Source organism: Lissotriton vulgaris, chromosome 3_1, assembly GCF_964263255.1.
Source record: "Lissotriton vulgaris chromosome 3_1, aLisVul1.2, whole genome shotgun sequence".
NCBI classification, from domain to species: domain Eukaryota; kingdom Metazoa; phylum Chordata; class Amphibia; order Caudata; family Salamandridae; genus Lissotriton; species Lissotriton vulgaris.
Window position 1 is genome coordinate 1,757,808,870 of NC_141689.1, and position 15,566 is coordinate 1,757,824,435.

Consider the following 15,566-nt stretch of genomic DNA (forward strand, 5'->3'; position numbering starts at 1 on the left):
TTGTTTCGATCCTGTGTACACTCCATGCCGAACTGCTTGCTGTATTCTATTTTATTGTGTACTAAAGCTAAGACCAGGAGAGGACAGGGGTGAGACAGAATTGCCTCGGCGGACTGCTAATTATTGTATGGAGATGAGGACTGCTCGCAGCTGTACCAATATGACTGATTCCTCTTCATGTTCCTGATATTTGAGGTCGTGTCGATCTCGTTTTGATGTGGGTTTCAGCTGTGTTAAGGCGGGGGGTAGGAGCTGAATGTTCGATTGCAGATCTCCTCTCCCACTGGTTTTCTTTCCCCCTTCCTTTCTCTTTTTGTCTGTTGTGTTCTTTTCTCACTTTCTGATTCTTCTATATTTCGGGTTCCACTTAGGGCGACAGGCACGCTGCTGGGGGGGTAGGCCGTAGCCTTCTGCAGGGGTGCAGGGTGGTGTGGGAGGGATGGGGTCTTTATATTGTCCGTTCTTTCTTAGTTCTATGGCTCTTTTGTATCCCTTTATCGGGGCGCTGTGTCTGCGCGCGTCCTCCATGGAGTGTTAGCCGGCTGTGTGGGGTATTACTTCCTCACGTCCATGATAATGATAGCACATATATCATGTCTTATTCGCCTCGACCCCGATTGTGGATCCCTAGTTCTGTGTACTTTATTCGCCATGGGACGCGTATAGCGGCGCTGCGTTCTTTCTTTCCTGTTTTTAATATTCCTTTTTCTGCCCTTCCCCCCTCTTTTTCCCTTTATTTGGGTTAGTATAGTGGATGGCTATCTTAGCGTTGCTGTTCTGATTCCTTTGTATTGTACCAGCACACATTCAGGTGGTGACGGGTGAATGGTGGGCAGCGGTGGGAACTGATTTGAAACGGGGCGACTCTATGTTGACTTTTGCCAATTGCTGCTATTACTTCCGCTTCTCACTGCTCCTTTGTATTGATGCTTTACCAACTGCCCGCCATAGGATTTCAGATGTCAAAAGTTGCTACTGCTCCTGCTATACTTCCTATTATATTATAAAATTAACCTTCTTTGATCCTGCTCCTAGCGGTTATACTCGGCCCCTTAATGTTGATTGCTTGTTTATATACTGCTGAAAAACTGCTGGGGAATTCCAATGCTGACTTTGTGCGCTTATAATGTGTCGTGGCTGGCCTGATTGGTTGTAGGCCCGTATTTGTATGCTTCTACTTGCGTACTTGCGCAATAAAGGTTTAAAAAAAAAAAAAAAATGCTCCTCTATGTCACCAAATGATATTACTTCAAAACAACTACCTTAAAACAATAAACTTTAAGGAATGTGGTTGAGATACCAGAAGACATATTGTTACGGGCCTTGCCATCTAATGTATTTTGGAAACAGTAACCCGAAATGATAACAAAAATGCAAATCTGGAGCTTCCTCTTACCTGGAATAGTATCCTCTGGGACGTCGAATGAATACACTCCTCTGGAGAATTTGGGAATGTGATCGTTGACATCGCTGATGGTGATGTTTATCCTCATGTCTGAGGACTGTAAGCCGTCGTCCGCCCGGACCAGCAGCGAGTACTTGGATCTCCGCTCTCTGTCCAGTCTCTTAGTGGCTATCAGATCGCCCGACTCTGGGTCAATGCGGAAACTCTCATCTGCACCGCTTATTATGGTGTAAGTGACAAGTGCATTGGCGCCCTACATCAAAACATAACAATATGGATTAATCGAACAATAGACAAGTCAACTGTGCAACAGAAACATACCGAATTGAGCACCTCCTGTAAACATTTTCAGCCCTCCCTTTCAAACCTCGCTTATATTCCTTGTCCTCAGGCTAATCTTCATGATTTTATAGACCAGATACAATTCTAATCGAATTAAAGTGCTGACCGGTTTTAATTGCCTATAAAATCAAAATATAGAAGCAGAACTAAACACAATGAAACAAAGAATTATTCTTGCTGACTGTGCATATAACAATGAAAGAAATACTCATTAATTTCAGGGTCCATATAAATCAATGTTTACTTTATAGGGTGTAAGTAATGAAGAAAGCTTGCATTGTTATTGGTGTCTTTTAAGGACATGAAATACTACACCGTGACAGAATAAACTGTTCCATAAGGTATGGGATGATCGTAAAAAGATTTGGAAATTTCAGCCTCCATTTAAAAATCATAAGTCATGCTTTAAATGTAGCCTTCAGTGTTTCTTTAAGGTGGCTCTCCTGTCCTGAAATGATACTCAAGAGCTAGGCCATGCAAGTACTTACAGTGTGGGGATGTTCATCAGTCAAGTGGATGTTGACATCTTCCCCCTCTTTCAATAACACCAGCTGGAGACATCAATAGGCTGATAATAGGCCTACTAGTAAGGCTTCAGCCTGACAGCACTGATAAATGATTGTCCATCTTTTTCCTTCCCTTTTTGCTTCTGCAACACTGGTTGAAGTGTTGTAGAACTGCTGCGACTCACTAGCCACTGGCTTCGCTAATTTAATCACATTTTAAGTGAATATTGCAGTAAGTACAGAAGCAAAGACCACATCCTACTTCCTGAAGTCCAAAAGAGATATGGAAAGGAAGAAAGAATCCAGAGAGCCCGCGGGGAAAACAAAAGCAATGAGAACAGAGAAGGAAACCCTGATGAGAGGTGACAGTGTGGAGCGGATAGTGGAGGGTATGAGAGATGTTAGAGCAAGGGATATAAAATTGAGTACACGAAAGACACAAAGAGAATGGGTGAGGAGAGCAATAAAACCACTTACATCTGAATATAATATAATACACTACAACCTTTTGTGTAATTCAAGGCCCAATGAAATATCCATTTTCTTAGATGTAGCTGTAACCTTGACATTTAAATTCATAACAAAACCATCTTTATATTAAAAAGGATACCCAACTTTGGTCGCTGCATAATCCAATATAAATGTACAGATTGCAAGTACAAGCCTTATCTATTCTTACTGATAATTCCCTCTTATTCGAAACTTTTCTGCATGCATCAGTGTGGGTTCCTGAATGAGCGGAGGCCTTTGAGACTACAAGTTATCATGTAAATAAGTAGTAAGTGTAGGAAATGGAGAGCCTATGATTGTCCTCATATTCTCCTACAATCATCCACTCCTGGCCACTTAAAATCCTGATATATTTTAAATCAACGCTAGGAAGAAGGATTTTGATATATGTATACACATGTTTTTCCTCTTACTATAAATGATGTCAAACAAACGCTACATATGATGATATTCTTTAGAAAAATAAACCAATCTCTCGGAGAGTTATTCTCCAGAAAGATTCTACAAAAGTCTGCAAATAAAACCCTTTTAATGTCAATTGGTGCGGTAGAGCAATCCCAGAAATATTATTTATTTACATATGTGTATATATATTTTAAAAATATACATTCAGCCTTCGTGTTCTTGCTAAATCCATATTAAAAGAAAATTCAGGAAGAGCAAATAACAAAGTATTGAAAAGTAAAGGCCCCTCAAGTGTGACTGAATTTTAATACAGGATTTTATTTTTTCTTCCCTCCCGAAAAGGTTGAGTTTAATCGCCCAGGAGCAGCGTTCAGACCACACTGCAGTGCTATAAACAAAGGACATGATTTAGGGGTTGGTGCCCTACTTAAACTGTGAACTGAACATACATAAACTCCAGCACTGCATGTGGTAAATTTTTTACAACGCAGCGTACCCCGCGGTGATTCCTCCTGCTTACATTACTCACACTCTTCCAGTATTCCGATGGCTTTTTAATGCCACTCTGGGACTATAAACTGTTTTTTAAAATACACAGGCAACTTTTCAAACTGGAAAGAAAAATAATTGTTTGACAACCTACAGCTGAGTTCCACATGTGTGGACATATGTGGGGAAGTCCAGTCGATGGCACGGCCAGTCCGTAGATCCAATTTAGGGCACAATTTAGGAACCTATTCCAGTACCCTTCAGGCCCGGTCTGGTCATAGCGGGCACCGGGCAATCCCCTGGTGCGCCACTAGGGTGGGGGCCGGTTTTGAGCCCTTGGGGGCCGGTTTTGTTACAGGGCCGTTTTTGCAGCAAAATCGGCCCTGCAACTAAATCGGCCGAAAACCGGCCCTAGCAAAGCGCTCGGCGGCACCTCCAACCCCCGGGTGGGGAGGGGGGGGGCCGGTTTTGGTCCCAGTCCGGCCCTGGTACCCTTATCGGGATCATGATTCTTTGCCTAAACGACACCCTGCAGGTTTTTGTCCGCAAGAACGCACCAGGCACGTACTGACAAATGGAGCAAATTTCGGGCTTGCAAAACATGGAGTGGAGCAAAACATGCAATTAGAGTGTTATCTCCCATTCTGAGGCCCAAAACCAGGATTGGTGTGGTAATTTAAATGCCGGTAACTAACACACCTATGGTATAACAAATTGTAGGTGTGCAATTAGCACATCAAATTTGCACCCAAGTTGCAATGAATCACCCTAGAGAATTATTAGGTACCAAAAAGGCCAGACACATGAAGATGAAACGTCTGTTTAGTTGTGTCAGTTGCTTTTTCCTTTTCCAACATGCCTCTACTCCCTTGGCATTTGATATGATGGTTAGTGAGCGATAGAGAGATTAAAACTTCCATCAGTAATAAATGACAGCGATGCTATTCATTCATATATTTATGACCAAAGTTTTAAATAACAAACTAAGCAGCAAAAAGCGCGTGCAACAAGATATGTATTGTACATAGCAGAAATTACAAGGGTCAGTAACATTTTTAAGTCCATAAAGCATTATTATACTGAATTCAACACAAGAAATTCCAAAGTATTAATACAGTTAACCTATTACAATATAATGTAGGAGAAAAGAGTTTGCACAAAATACCATTTATAGATATATTTAGCCAGTAATTGTGCCACCAGCATATGAAGTGGTCCAGTGAATACTATCTTTTAGTCTGTGAAGAGTTGTGGACAGGGGCAGCTCCTCCACTAGGGCGGAGGAGCGTCGCCCCACTGCTTTCTCCAGTGTGAGAAGCAGAAACATAAAATGGTAATAACTTTCTGCAGTGTGGTAACCCACCTTACTAAAAACAAACAGAGTGGAGGCTCTCTGGCTTAAGGGTCCAGGGGAGCCAGTCCCTACTCTACGACCATGGATATAGAGCAAGTAGGGACTGGCTCCCCTGGACCCTTAAGCCAGAGAGCCTCCACTCTGTTTGTTTTTAGTAAGGTGGGTTACCACTTTATTAAAGTTCCTCTGTGGACTACCCAACCTTTTTTAACCACTTACGCACATCTATACACACGCACAAACTCCCCCTTCTCCCCTAGAACCCTCACACCACGGCGCCATACGCCAGGAACAAAAGATCGCCGCTAAAGAGCCCTTTTATGGGTGCCCGTCGGGTATTGCACTGCCGAACTGACGAGGAGCGAGCCCATATGATGAAGCATGACACCTAGCTTGCTGGGTGTGTGAGGACTCCAGTTCCAACAAGGAGGATTCCCCTCCTGTTTTCCTTTCACTCACTTTGGTTCATCTATCTGTTTTTCCCCCTTCTCCTTTAACCTGGGGAACTGCATACCCTCTTTTTTGGTCTACTAGAAGAGGTAGGGCAATATCACAAGGGCGCTGAAGAAAGATGGGAGAACTTGCAGTTAAGTCATCCATTCCAGGGGACAATTTCAGAGCATGATGATGAGGACAGGAATGAATCTGGGATGACTTAAGGATACAGTTGACCGCAACAGGGTTGCTGCACTACTCCTCTTGGACCTCTCAGCTGCCTTTGACACGGTTGACCATGACACTCTGAAACAAAGACTTTATGAAGCTGGCATAGAGGGAACTGCTCTAGACTGCATCGCGTCCTACCTTCGAAACAGAACTAATGTCATCCATACCCCACCTTTCTCGTCCAAACCGTACTCCACAAAAGCAGGGGTCCCTCAATGTTCTATCATCTCGCCCATGCTTTTCAACATCTACATGAAGTCTTTACCAGTACTGATCAATACATTTCACCTCACGTGCTACAACTATGCAGATGACACGCAAATACTCCTTCAACTGGAATGCCCCAAAGACATTGGAAAATCACCAATTTTCAGCTGTCTCGGAGCCGTGGATCAGTGGATGACTTGGAGCTATCTCAAATTGAATGCTTCAAAAACTGAAATACTCACGTGTGGCGATTGGAAAAATTACAACCCACTTGCTGCATGGCCTGAAGGATGTAAGAAACCTCAGAATGAACATGGATTCCAAGCTGTCAATGAATGCCCAAGAGGATAAACTAGCAAGATCAAGCCTTTCTACTATAAAAACGATGCAACAATTTTTCCCTCATTTGGGATTTCCACACAAGATCCAAGCTACCATCTCCCTGATTCTTTCCAAACTCGATTACGCCAATAGCCTCTACACGTATCACCTTTAACGACCATGAAAAGACTACAAGGGATTCAGAACTCGGCTGCCAGACTACTCTTGCATATAAAACCTCGAGACCACATCTCCCCTACCTTGAAAGCCCTGCATTGGTTACCGGGTGCCAGAAGATCCACGTTCAAGCTGCTTTGTATTACCCACAAAGCAATATATGGAATAGGACCACTCTTCATCAGGAATAAAATCACCAAACACATTCAACAAAGGAACCTCCGCTCTAAAGGAGCATCTCGCCTCAAAATCCCACCATACAAGAAAAAAAACATGGGTGGCACAACCTTCTCTGTTCAAGCAGCCAAACTATGGAACTCTTTACCCCCCAACATAAGATCCACCGAAAAATACTACCTTATCTTCAGAAAACTACTCATGATTTGGCTCTTCCCCACATAAGCACCAAACGGAAACAGAAATTTACAGCATATCCCTCTGTATATAAGCATTTGTTTTCAATATAGATATGTACCTATCTTTGTGTATTACTTTATAAAACATGTAAAATTATTATGTTGTTAAGAGAAAAGAAAAAAAATCATAATATTAATCAATAAATAAAAATCGTCTTTGTTCTACATGTACATCTGTGTACATAGTGTATCTATGTAACTTCCATGTACTTGGATCTGTGTGTCTGTTACTTTTCTCCTGAAAAAGCATATCCAATGCACTACCCTATTTCTCATCCTGTGCCTCTATCAATATATTTAATCTAAATATACTTTATGTATCTATATACTTTCAATGTACTTATGGATCTATATATTTATCACTTTGTTCTAATTTAGCATTTCCAATGCACTAGCCTATTTCTCAGCCTTTACTTCGCTCAAAATTTCTTCTAGCCCAACCTTCTGACTCATCTCAAAATTCTTTCTAGTACTCCTTCAAATGCACTACCCTATCACTCATCCTATACATCTATCAATATATCCTCTAAATCCACTCTCTCATTTATCCCAAACCCCATACCACTACTAAGATTGCCAAAATAACCCTTTCTAGACTCTCTCCTGCTCTACCCCTCCTTGCATCATCTGACACCTCTTTTTACTACACTGATCCCCTAAAACAAACCTTTCTAAAATCTCCCCTCTGACTCCTCCCCTCCAAATATCCTTTTTATTCATCCTAAAGCCTCTTCCTACTAAGACCTATAAAAAAATCCTTCACTCTTTTATCCTTCCACTATCCTTTTCAATCAAAATTAACAGACTAACATGTTCACTTCTCAAATTCCATATTCAACTATACTAATATACTGCCCAAATAACTGAATAACATATCTACTACTCAAATTACTTCACATTTATACCACACTAATTTTCAACCCTAATCCTTTATGGGTTCCGGAGTGGCGTGCTACTCGCCAGAAAAGCGCTTCAACACCCATCAGGGGTAACAAGTGCTATATGAATGCTAATCTTTCTTCCCCTTTTATCCCTCTGCTATCCTTCTCACTCCAAGTAACAGACTAATATCCACCACTGAAATTACCTCATATTTCACCATATTAATTCACCACTAATCCTTTATAGGCTTCCTGAATAGCGTGCGTCAACAAGCGATAAATAAAGACAAACCTTTGTCCTTCTCTATCCTTCTGCTATCATTCCATATCCAAATAACTGACTAATCTATCCACCACTTAAAATGTACTTGCATGTTTCACTATATTAATTTATTTATTTATTTATTTATTTATTTATTTGCGGGTTTATATCGTGCTAGGATCATCTCCCGGAGGAGTATCTCCGCGCCTTTGAGAACCTTTTCAGCTTGTAACAATAGGTAGGCAGATGGTAGTAATTAATTAGGAAATAAGAAGGTGTTTAACTGTTTCCTAAATAAGAGATACTCCTGACAGAGTCTCAGAGAGAGAGGAAGGCTGTTCCACAATCTTGGTCCGGCAATGGACAGAGCTCTTCCACCTAATTCAACACTAATCCTCTATGGGTCCCGGAGTATCGTGCCACCCGCCGAAAAAGCGCTTCGACGCCTCGTCAGGGGTGGCAAGCGCTATATAAATGCAATTACAATACAATACAATGTGAGAATGAAAGAATTTTGCAGACTGGCCATATGAAAACAAAGTAATGTTTAGTAAGAAGCACAAGATGCAGGCAGTCAGGAAGCCATGAGTGAGATGGCAGCGACAACCATAAGCTTATTGGGAAAGGGTGAAGAAGGTTGGGCGAGGGGAAACAGGGCACATATTAGCCGGAAGCCTTATTCATTAAAAAGGGATATGGTAAAAGGAGGAGAACACCAGAATAGAGTAGATTCTGGTTCTAGCAGATACACAATAAAAACTCAAGAAGAAACATGGCACATGGTAGATGAAAAGAGAAGTAACAGGGCTATTCTAGAGGAAGCATGCAGGGAATAATTGGTCATGTTAAATTATTTGCTGATTCTTTTGATACTTCAAAGTCAGTGCATACATTTGAAGTAAGCCCTTAATAAATGCTTCTGGAGGCCTCACTGTTCTTTGCCAGGAAAATCATAAAGTATCTGGCTGAATCACTGTACTTTTGCTGTACTTCTTGACAGTTTATCCAAACCATCGAGCTCCCATGGTCAACCATGACTGTCTCAAGAACTTTGTTTTCGCAGTGCAAAATTAGGTGTAACCCACTTATTTCGGACAGTGGCGTAACAATCGACCCTGCAGACCCCGCTCTGCGTTGGGCTCCCGAGCTCCAGGAGGCTCCCTCCGGCACTGTGCATGGGCAGATCTGAGAGCTCCTGACTTGCTGCAGGGCGTGGAAGGGCCCTTCCATGTACTTTGCAGGGGGGCACCCTCAAGTTTCATTACGCCACTGATTTCGGACGATGTACCAATTGGCCTCCAAGCCCATTAGCTAAATTATATTGAGAGTGTGAAAGGTGCACCCTCTTGTCATTTCTTATCACTTTATCAAAGCGATAACACTGCTCTGAATACTAGACTCTAACTTCGCTTATGTGTACAGGGACGAATGACATGCAAGACCATATGTCTGGTGCCAGCGCTGCTAGTATTAGGCCCTACACACAGCACCCACCAATGGGCGTATATGAAAACAATGACCTATCAATCACCCATGCTCACAAACCCACTGAGTGGAGTGATATTGTGATTTCCTAAATGTAGTATCAACATTTTTGACAACTCATCCTTCCTTTTTCATTCTGGCACTTGTGCGATACATTTTATTTTCTCTTTCAGCCAAGTTCTCATCACAATGCTAGAACCCGCTTACAGCTATTCAACATCAGGAACTGTTTCCCAAAAAAGTAGGTTTGATAGGTGATGTAAGGCATACATGTCTACAAGGTGTAGAATTTTTGTTAGACAAAAATCAAGGAAAATGTATATGGTACGGCCACAAAGAGGACACAGGATATCACAGTCATCAGACCAAGTGACACGCACGGTCTCGGTGTGGTGGAATCATGACAGGATCCCGAGGTGCCATACAGTTAGTTTTACCACTAGGATAGTTGAGGTCACTTAGAAAGAACCCACGATTTCCCATACACTAACAATGGTTCTAACACTGGCTACTGCAAGTAGGTCTTCAGTCTTGAACATTCGTGACTAAAGCTTCCACCAAGAGAGGTGTTGTAGACACAGGTGTATCTAGGCACGCAACACAGCTTAAGAAAAGCATTCAGGGGGAATTTAAGATTTCTGAGCTAACCACATTCTTTATTATTTGTTCCATTTAAACAGATATTTAATTCTTTCCATTATAAGATCCAGCTATAAAAGCATTGGCATTGTGTATCACTTTGGTTAAATGCGTGCCGTGTCGTAAATTAGGTGAAATGGAAAGCAATCATAACATTGAAATCCTATTAAGCAAATGCTCTAATACCTGGAAATGTTCTGTCTACACTTATGTTGAAAAAAATTCTTCAAAAGCAATGTGAGTAGCCGTAACACATCTGGTCACGGTTTTCACTCTGCTTCTAAGGCAATTTTTCAAGCCATAGTCTTTCAACGTACAAATTATTGCCAAGATTCAATTTTTTCATGCATGCCCGAAACCTAACAGGCAGAAATGAAGAGAAATGTGCCATGAGGACCAGAGATCAACAACAGGAAACATTCACAGAGAGGAAAGAGCTTCCTGGAGCTGGGCCCTCTCAGAATTCAGTCTGATCACTGGAACACACTTGTGTCCACATAATGCTGATGCATAAGTGACCGTACATTGAAGAGTGTATAACTCATGTAGCGTTGTGTCGGTGAGAATTCTTTCCACTCTATTATCTTTTCTTGTTTATCTAGAATGCTAAAGAAGGCTCTCACAAGAACATAAAAGTAAACACCATTAGTTGTAAATGTACATGTCAAGGGATGCATCCAAGGGCACACTTTTGCTGTGGAACTCTCTATTTGTCATTGGGATCCTCTGTCACACTTCAGTGGCAAGTAGGTGTTCAAATACCATGACAGATTACTGTAAATTGAAGTTTGTATTTCACAAAACATGCAGTTTTACTCGTACATGAAACGTGGTGTTTTTTAGGTCTGTCCTTTGGTGATCTTTAGCTGTATTGAGAGCCTCATGTTTGCAAAAAAAGCACTCACAAGCATCCAGTCCACTCTCTTCATCTATTGGTCTCTTCAAGTGAAATTCAAGTTTTGCTCTTGCCCACAGTATAGGCCAATGGATCAGCCAACTTCATTCATTGGCTGTTTTGCACCATGAATGAAAGCATTTTGCCTGATCACACATGCACAGATGCTGAAAATGATTGCACATCGTGATGTGTCTGGACTGCTGGGCAGCTCTTATACTGTTACTTATTAAAATAGTTTTCACGTTTTTTAAGATTACAAAACGATGAAAGGACAACTCATAGGCAGGAAATGGGAGATGGGTTGCTCCCAAGTAAGGAAGGGGTCAAGTAAAACAAGGCATAAACTGATGCACTTAAAACTGTCTGCAACAGTGCTTTATGTGGGCAGGTACTGTCTGGCACAGAGTGCCTTCTTTTTTAACTTGAGAGGGAGAGAACCTTCAATTCTCAACACTTATGCAGCACAGTTATTTAGAGAGCTGCACTTCTCAGGAGCAAACAGTTACTCCAAAGAGTGAGTACCTGCTCTTCTACATTTCCATTAAAGGAACTGGTCTTCACCAAGTTTACATGACCTTTTTAACCCCTTCGATGCTCATGACGAGCTCATGCAGTACACTGCTCGTGTGTTCATGATTAGCTGAGCTCATCATGAACAATGGGAATAAATCAGAGTTAGCACAGAGGGGGAATTGCTGCAGCACTGACGGTGTTAAAACAGTCTCCTCCTCTTAAGGAATAATGTCCTCCAAATATTCAAGAGGTAGGTCCCAAAATGAGACCGACTATGACTGGTTAGAGTCAAAGGCATGGTGGCCTACAGGAGTCAGCAGACCACCATATTTACGATTGCTTTTAAATGCAGCCCGTTTTCCTAAAAGGAAACGAGATGTGTTTGAAAAGGAAAAAGAATAATTTTACAAACAATTCCCATCAATCACTGCCTGCCCTTAAAAAATGTTTTTCTAAACATTCACAAAGGTGAAAGGGGCACTTGGGCACTCCTTCCCGTTTGCAAATAGTTACCACCAATTTGGATTTAGTAGTAAAGTTGAATTTTGGTTGAAAAACACCAATACATAAGTTAAATGAACCTGTATTTAGATTGGATACCCTTTACAACCCTTTCCAAATAACGATTCTGTATTTAGTCTGAAACACAAAAAGTGATTCAGTAACAGGTTGCTGAATGGCAATTTGGGTCTTGTACAATTAAAAACACCATTTTGCAGTCGCAAAGGTTCGAATTTGACCATTGCGACCGTAAAATCACTTTGTACATCAAGCCCTAAGATATGCTACTATTACCCAATTTATTGGAGTTCAATTCACTCATATTGGAAGGATGGGAGGGTGTGTTCATCTTCCAAGGATCCAAACTCATGAGTTTGAGATTTCAGTAGCAAGCATGAAACTCACTGAGCTGGTAATGTATGTTTTTCTACATTTCTCATGTGGTCATCTTCACTGTTATCAATTTTTGCAAAAAAACTTGCCTGTCTTCTATATAAATTTTAGCAACTCCATCCACATGAGTAGAGGCTTAGGGGCAGATGTATCAAGATACCATTTTGCACTTCTCAAATAGCGATTGTTAAGGAATCGCTATTTGAGAAGAGCAAAATGGTATGTATGTAGAATTTCGCTATTTATTAGCGAATCCTTAGAATTCCTTAATTGCGATTAGCAAATTGCTAATCGCAATCAAGGAATAATTTCCCATTCATTTCTATGGGCCAGGAGGCCCATAGGAATGAATGTAAAATTATACTCAATTTGCGATTAGCAATTAGCTAATCGCAAATTGAGAATAATTTCAAGGGTGCAAGGGTGTCTTAAGGACACCCTGCTGTACCCCTGAATTTGATATGTGTACGCATATGGCGCATATACATGCCCTAAGGGCATGTATGAGCGTCATATGGCACCTTTAGAATTTAAAAAAAGTGCTTTTTGAAACGAATTCGCAAATTACCACCAACTACAAGTTGATGGTAATTTGCGAATTCTTAGTCAAAAATCGCAACACTGAAATGCTTGATACATTTCAAATCTTAAATCGCAATTTGCTATTTCTTAAAAGCCTCGCAATATTAAGGAATCGCTAAATTAGCGATTCCTTAATATTGCGAGGCTTTTTGCATGATACATTCCAAATCCCGTTTTTTTTGTCGCAAACGCTGCTATTTTCCATATCGCAGCGTTTGCGACAAAAAAAACGGATGATACATCTGCCCCTTAATCCCCTCCCCAACTCCACTTTAATTGATTGTCTGTTCTTATTTTCATCCTTCAGGAGATATAGCCTCCATAACTGGCACAATGCTTCTGATTTCCCATCATTTAAATGTCAGCACGGAGAAGCTGTAGACCTGAGCATCTAGAGCTTTCACAGTAACAAATAAATGTACTTTTAATAACTCTTCAGCATTGAAAATGTATGTGATTGTACAGCTCCATAGGGCTTAGTGGAGAGCATACAAGCAAAACGATATTTTTTGTTAAGAAGCACCATTTTCCGTTTACTTTGCTCTCGAAACTGCCAGAGAAGCCACGGAGGCAAGAAAATAGTTTTGCAAGAAGGAATATGCGACCTGAATAGAGCAGACTGAAGCCACAGACAAACAAGAAGAGACACAACAATGAGAGGAAGAAACTGAAAAAGGCATTTGATGACAGCCTGAAATAAATAACTGCGAGATGCCCGAACATAATCAAAATGGTGGAATGGCAACAAGAAAGGGTGCTTGTATCACATTCTCTTGGCATAATGTTGACATTCTAATTAAAAGCTTTGCAGTTCATAGCTGAGTGTATAATTGCCTAGTGAAAAAGAGAGCAATATTTTAGGAATGGAACCCATGGCATACCTCGTCGGCATCCATCGCCGTTATCTGCATTATTTTAGACCCATCGCCAATATTCTCCTCCACTGTCAGGTCGAGCAGATCTGTTGGGAAGACCGGTGGGTTATCGTTGACATCCTGAAGTGTGATTTCCACCTAAAGGGGAAGAACAAACCGTATTATCATCAAAGGAGTTGCGTGTGGGTCTTGTTCGCTTACAGGCTACAGTCAGCATCAGCAGAAACCTCAAGTGGAGACACCACGTCAGAGAAGAATGTGCTATGGGAATGCATTTTCTCCAGAGGGACTCTTGGACAAAGTGAAAGTGCAGCTCGAAATCAGTCCTTGCTCAAAGCTAGTGTCTGTGTGAGTAACACTAGGACCTATGAACGACTGAACTTTGAACGCCTAGTCTAACTTACCTAAAAGCTGCCAGAAGTGGGGGATAAGGAGGTGGGAGGGACGGAGAGAACATCTACAGGCAGAGGCAATTCACAAGCCTCTGTAACATCCGAACAAACTCGCAAGTACTCTTGCCACAACTAACTGCTTACATCATCCTTCAGATTCTGTAATGGCCCCATAACAACTTTCCCATATTCCCCCACCCCCCGAAGCAAATAGGATGCTTCACTCAACAGGCACCACCCCCCTCCTTCAGTTCCACCATGTATTAAGTGCTAAAGAAAACATTCCTTCTACAGATTGTGTTTATACAGTTTGCAAATATTGATGACAGTGTTTGAAAGATATTAGCCAGGCAAGTTTGTGGAGTGTCCCTCCCAACTTGGATTGTTTAGGTCACAGACACGCTAATGCTAAAACGAAACCCTTAGCGGCTTGCTATTTTCTTTGTTCTTTGGTTTGTAGATGCTAGCCTTTAGTGGAGGGACATAAGGGGATCACTGCAGCTGCTTTACGTCTCCTTGGGAACTCAAGACATTCTGTAAGGCTACAGCAATGAAGTCATCACCAGAATTTGAAGACCACCAGCAAGGAAGTGGCTTATCTGGGGCAGCTCTGTCATTACCAGCCAGTTGGGAAGACAGATGGGCGGATGATGAACAGGAAGTGATAGGGAGGCTGATGGATGCACATTGATTGGGCTTCTATGGCTCCTACTCCAGTGCTAACCAGGGCGCTCTTGATTGGAAGCATATGCTCTGTCTGGCCAGGTCATACCCGAGACAGATCCTTCCAGGATATAGGTATACGGCTGAATGGCCGTTAAGGTGTAGAAAAAGCCAGTTTGTGTTTTTCAGAAGCCACCCAGAATCTGACCACAATATGGCAACAGCCACAGAGCGAGAAGCCAGTCCAGTGCAAATACCACAGTTACTTCAAGAAGGAGATCGGAAATGTCCTCAGGCAGGAAAGAAATCTCTTCTAATTCAACTTGGATCAAGCAGAGTAAGCTTGCTGAGATTTTAAATCCTATAACTAATTAGGTAAGTACTAAGCACATGAGCAAAGAGCATAGAGAATGCATTTCCACAGCAAATTCATGCATATTTACGCCCAGATGAACACGCATAAACACTACTGCAGAACTGCCAATATGACGTATCATTTTATTTATGTTTTTCAGATAATAAAGACATACAGATCATTAACTATTAATATTTATAATAAAGCCATTGACACAAATCTGAAGGCACGTATGTCTTCTCCATTAATTGTCTTAACACTTGCCACTGGTTCACCTGTATAACTTTTGTTTAATTACACATGGCCGCAAGTGCATAATATAAATGAGT

At 41.5% G+C, this 15,566-nt stretch overlaps 1 protein-coding gene across 1 annotated transcript in view; it reads right to left on the minus strand.

Moving 5' to 3' along the window:
• FAT4 (FAT atypical cadherin 4) overlaps positions 1-15,566 on the minus strand; it is a 376,496-nt gene that overhangs the window by 174,358 nt on the left and 186,572 nt on the right. The window contains exons 2-3 of the mRNA XM_086962185.1: positions 13,834-13,965; positions 1,397-1,658 (exon numbers count right to left, since the gene is read on the minus strand). Coding sequence (XP_086818311.1) covers positions 1,397-1,658; positions 13,834-13,965 — 394 coding nt within the window. The remainder of the gene's footprint in view (positions 1-1,396; positions 1,659-13,833; positions 13,966-15,566) is intronic.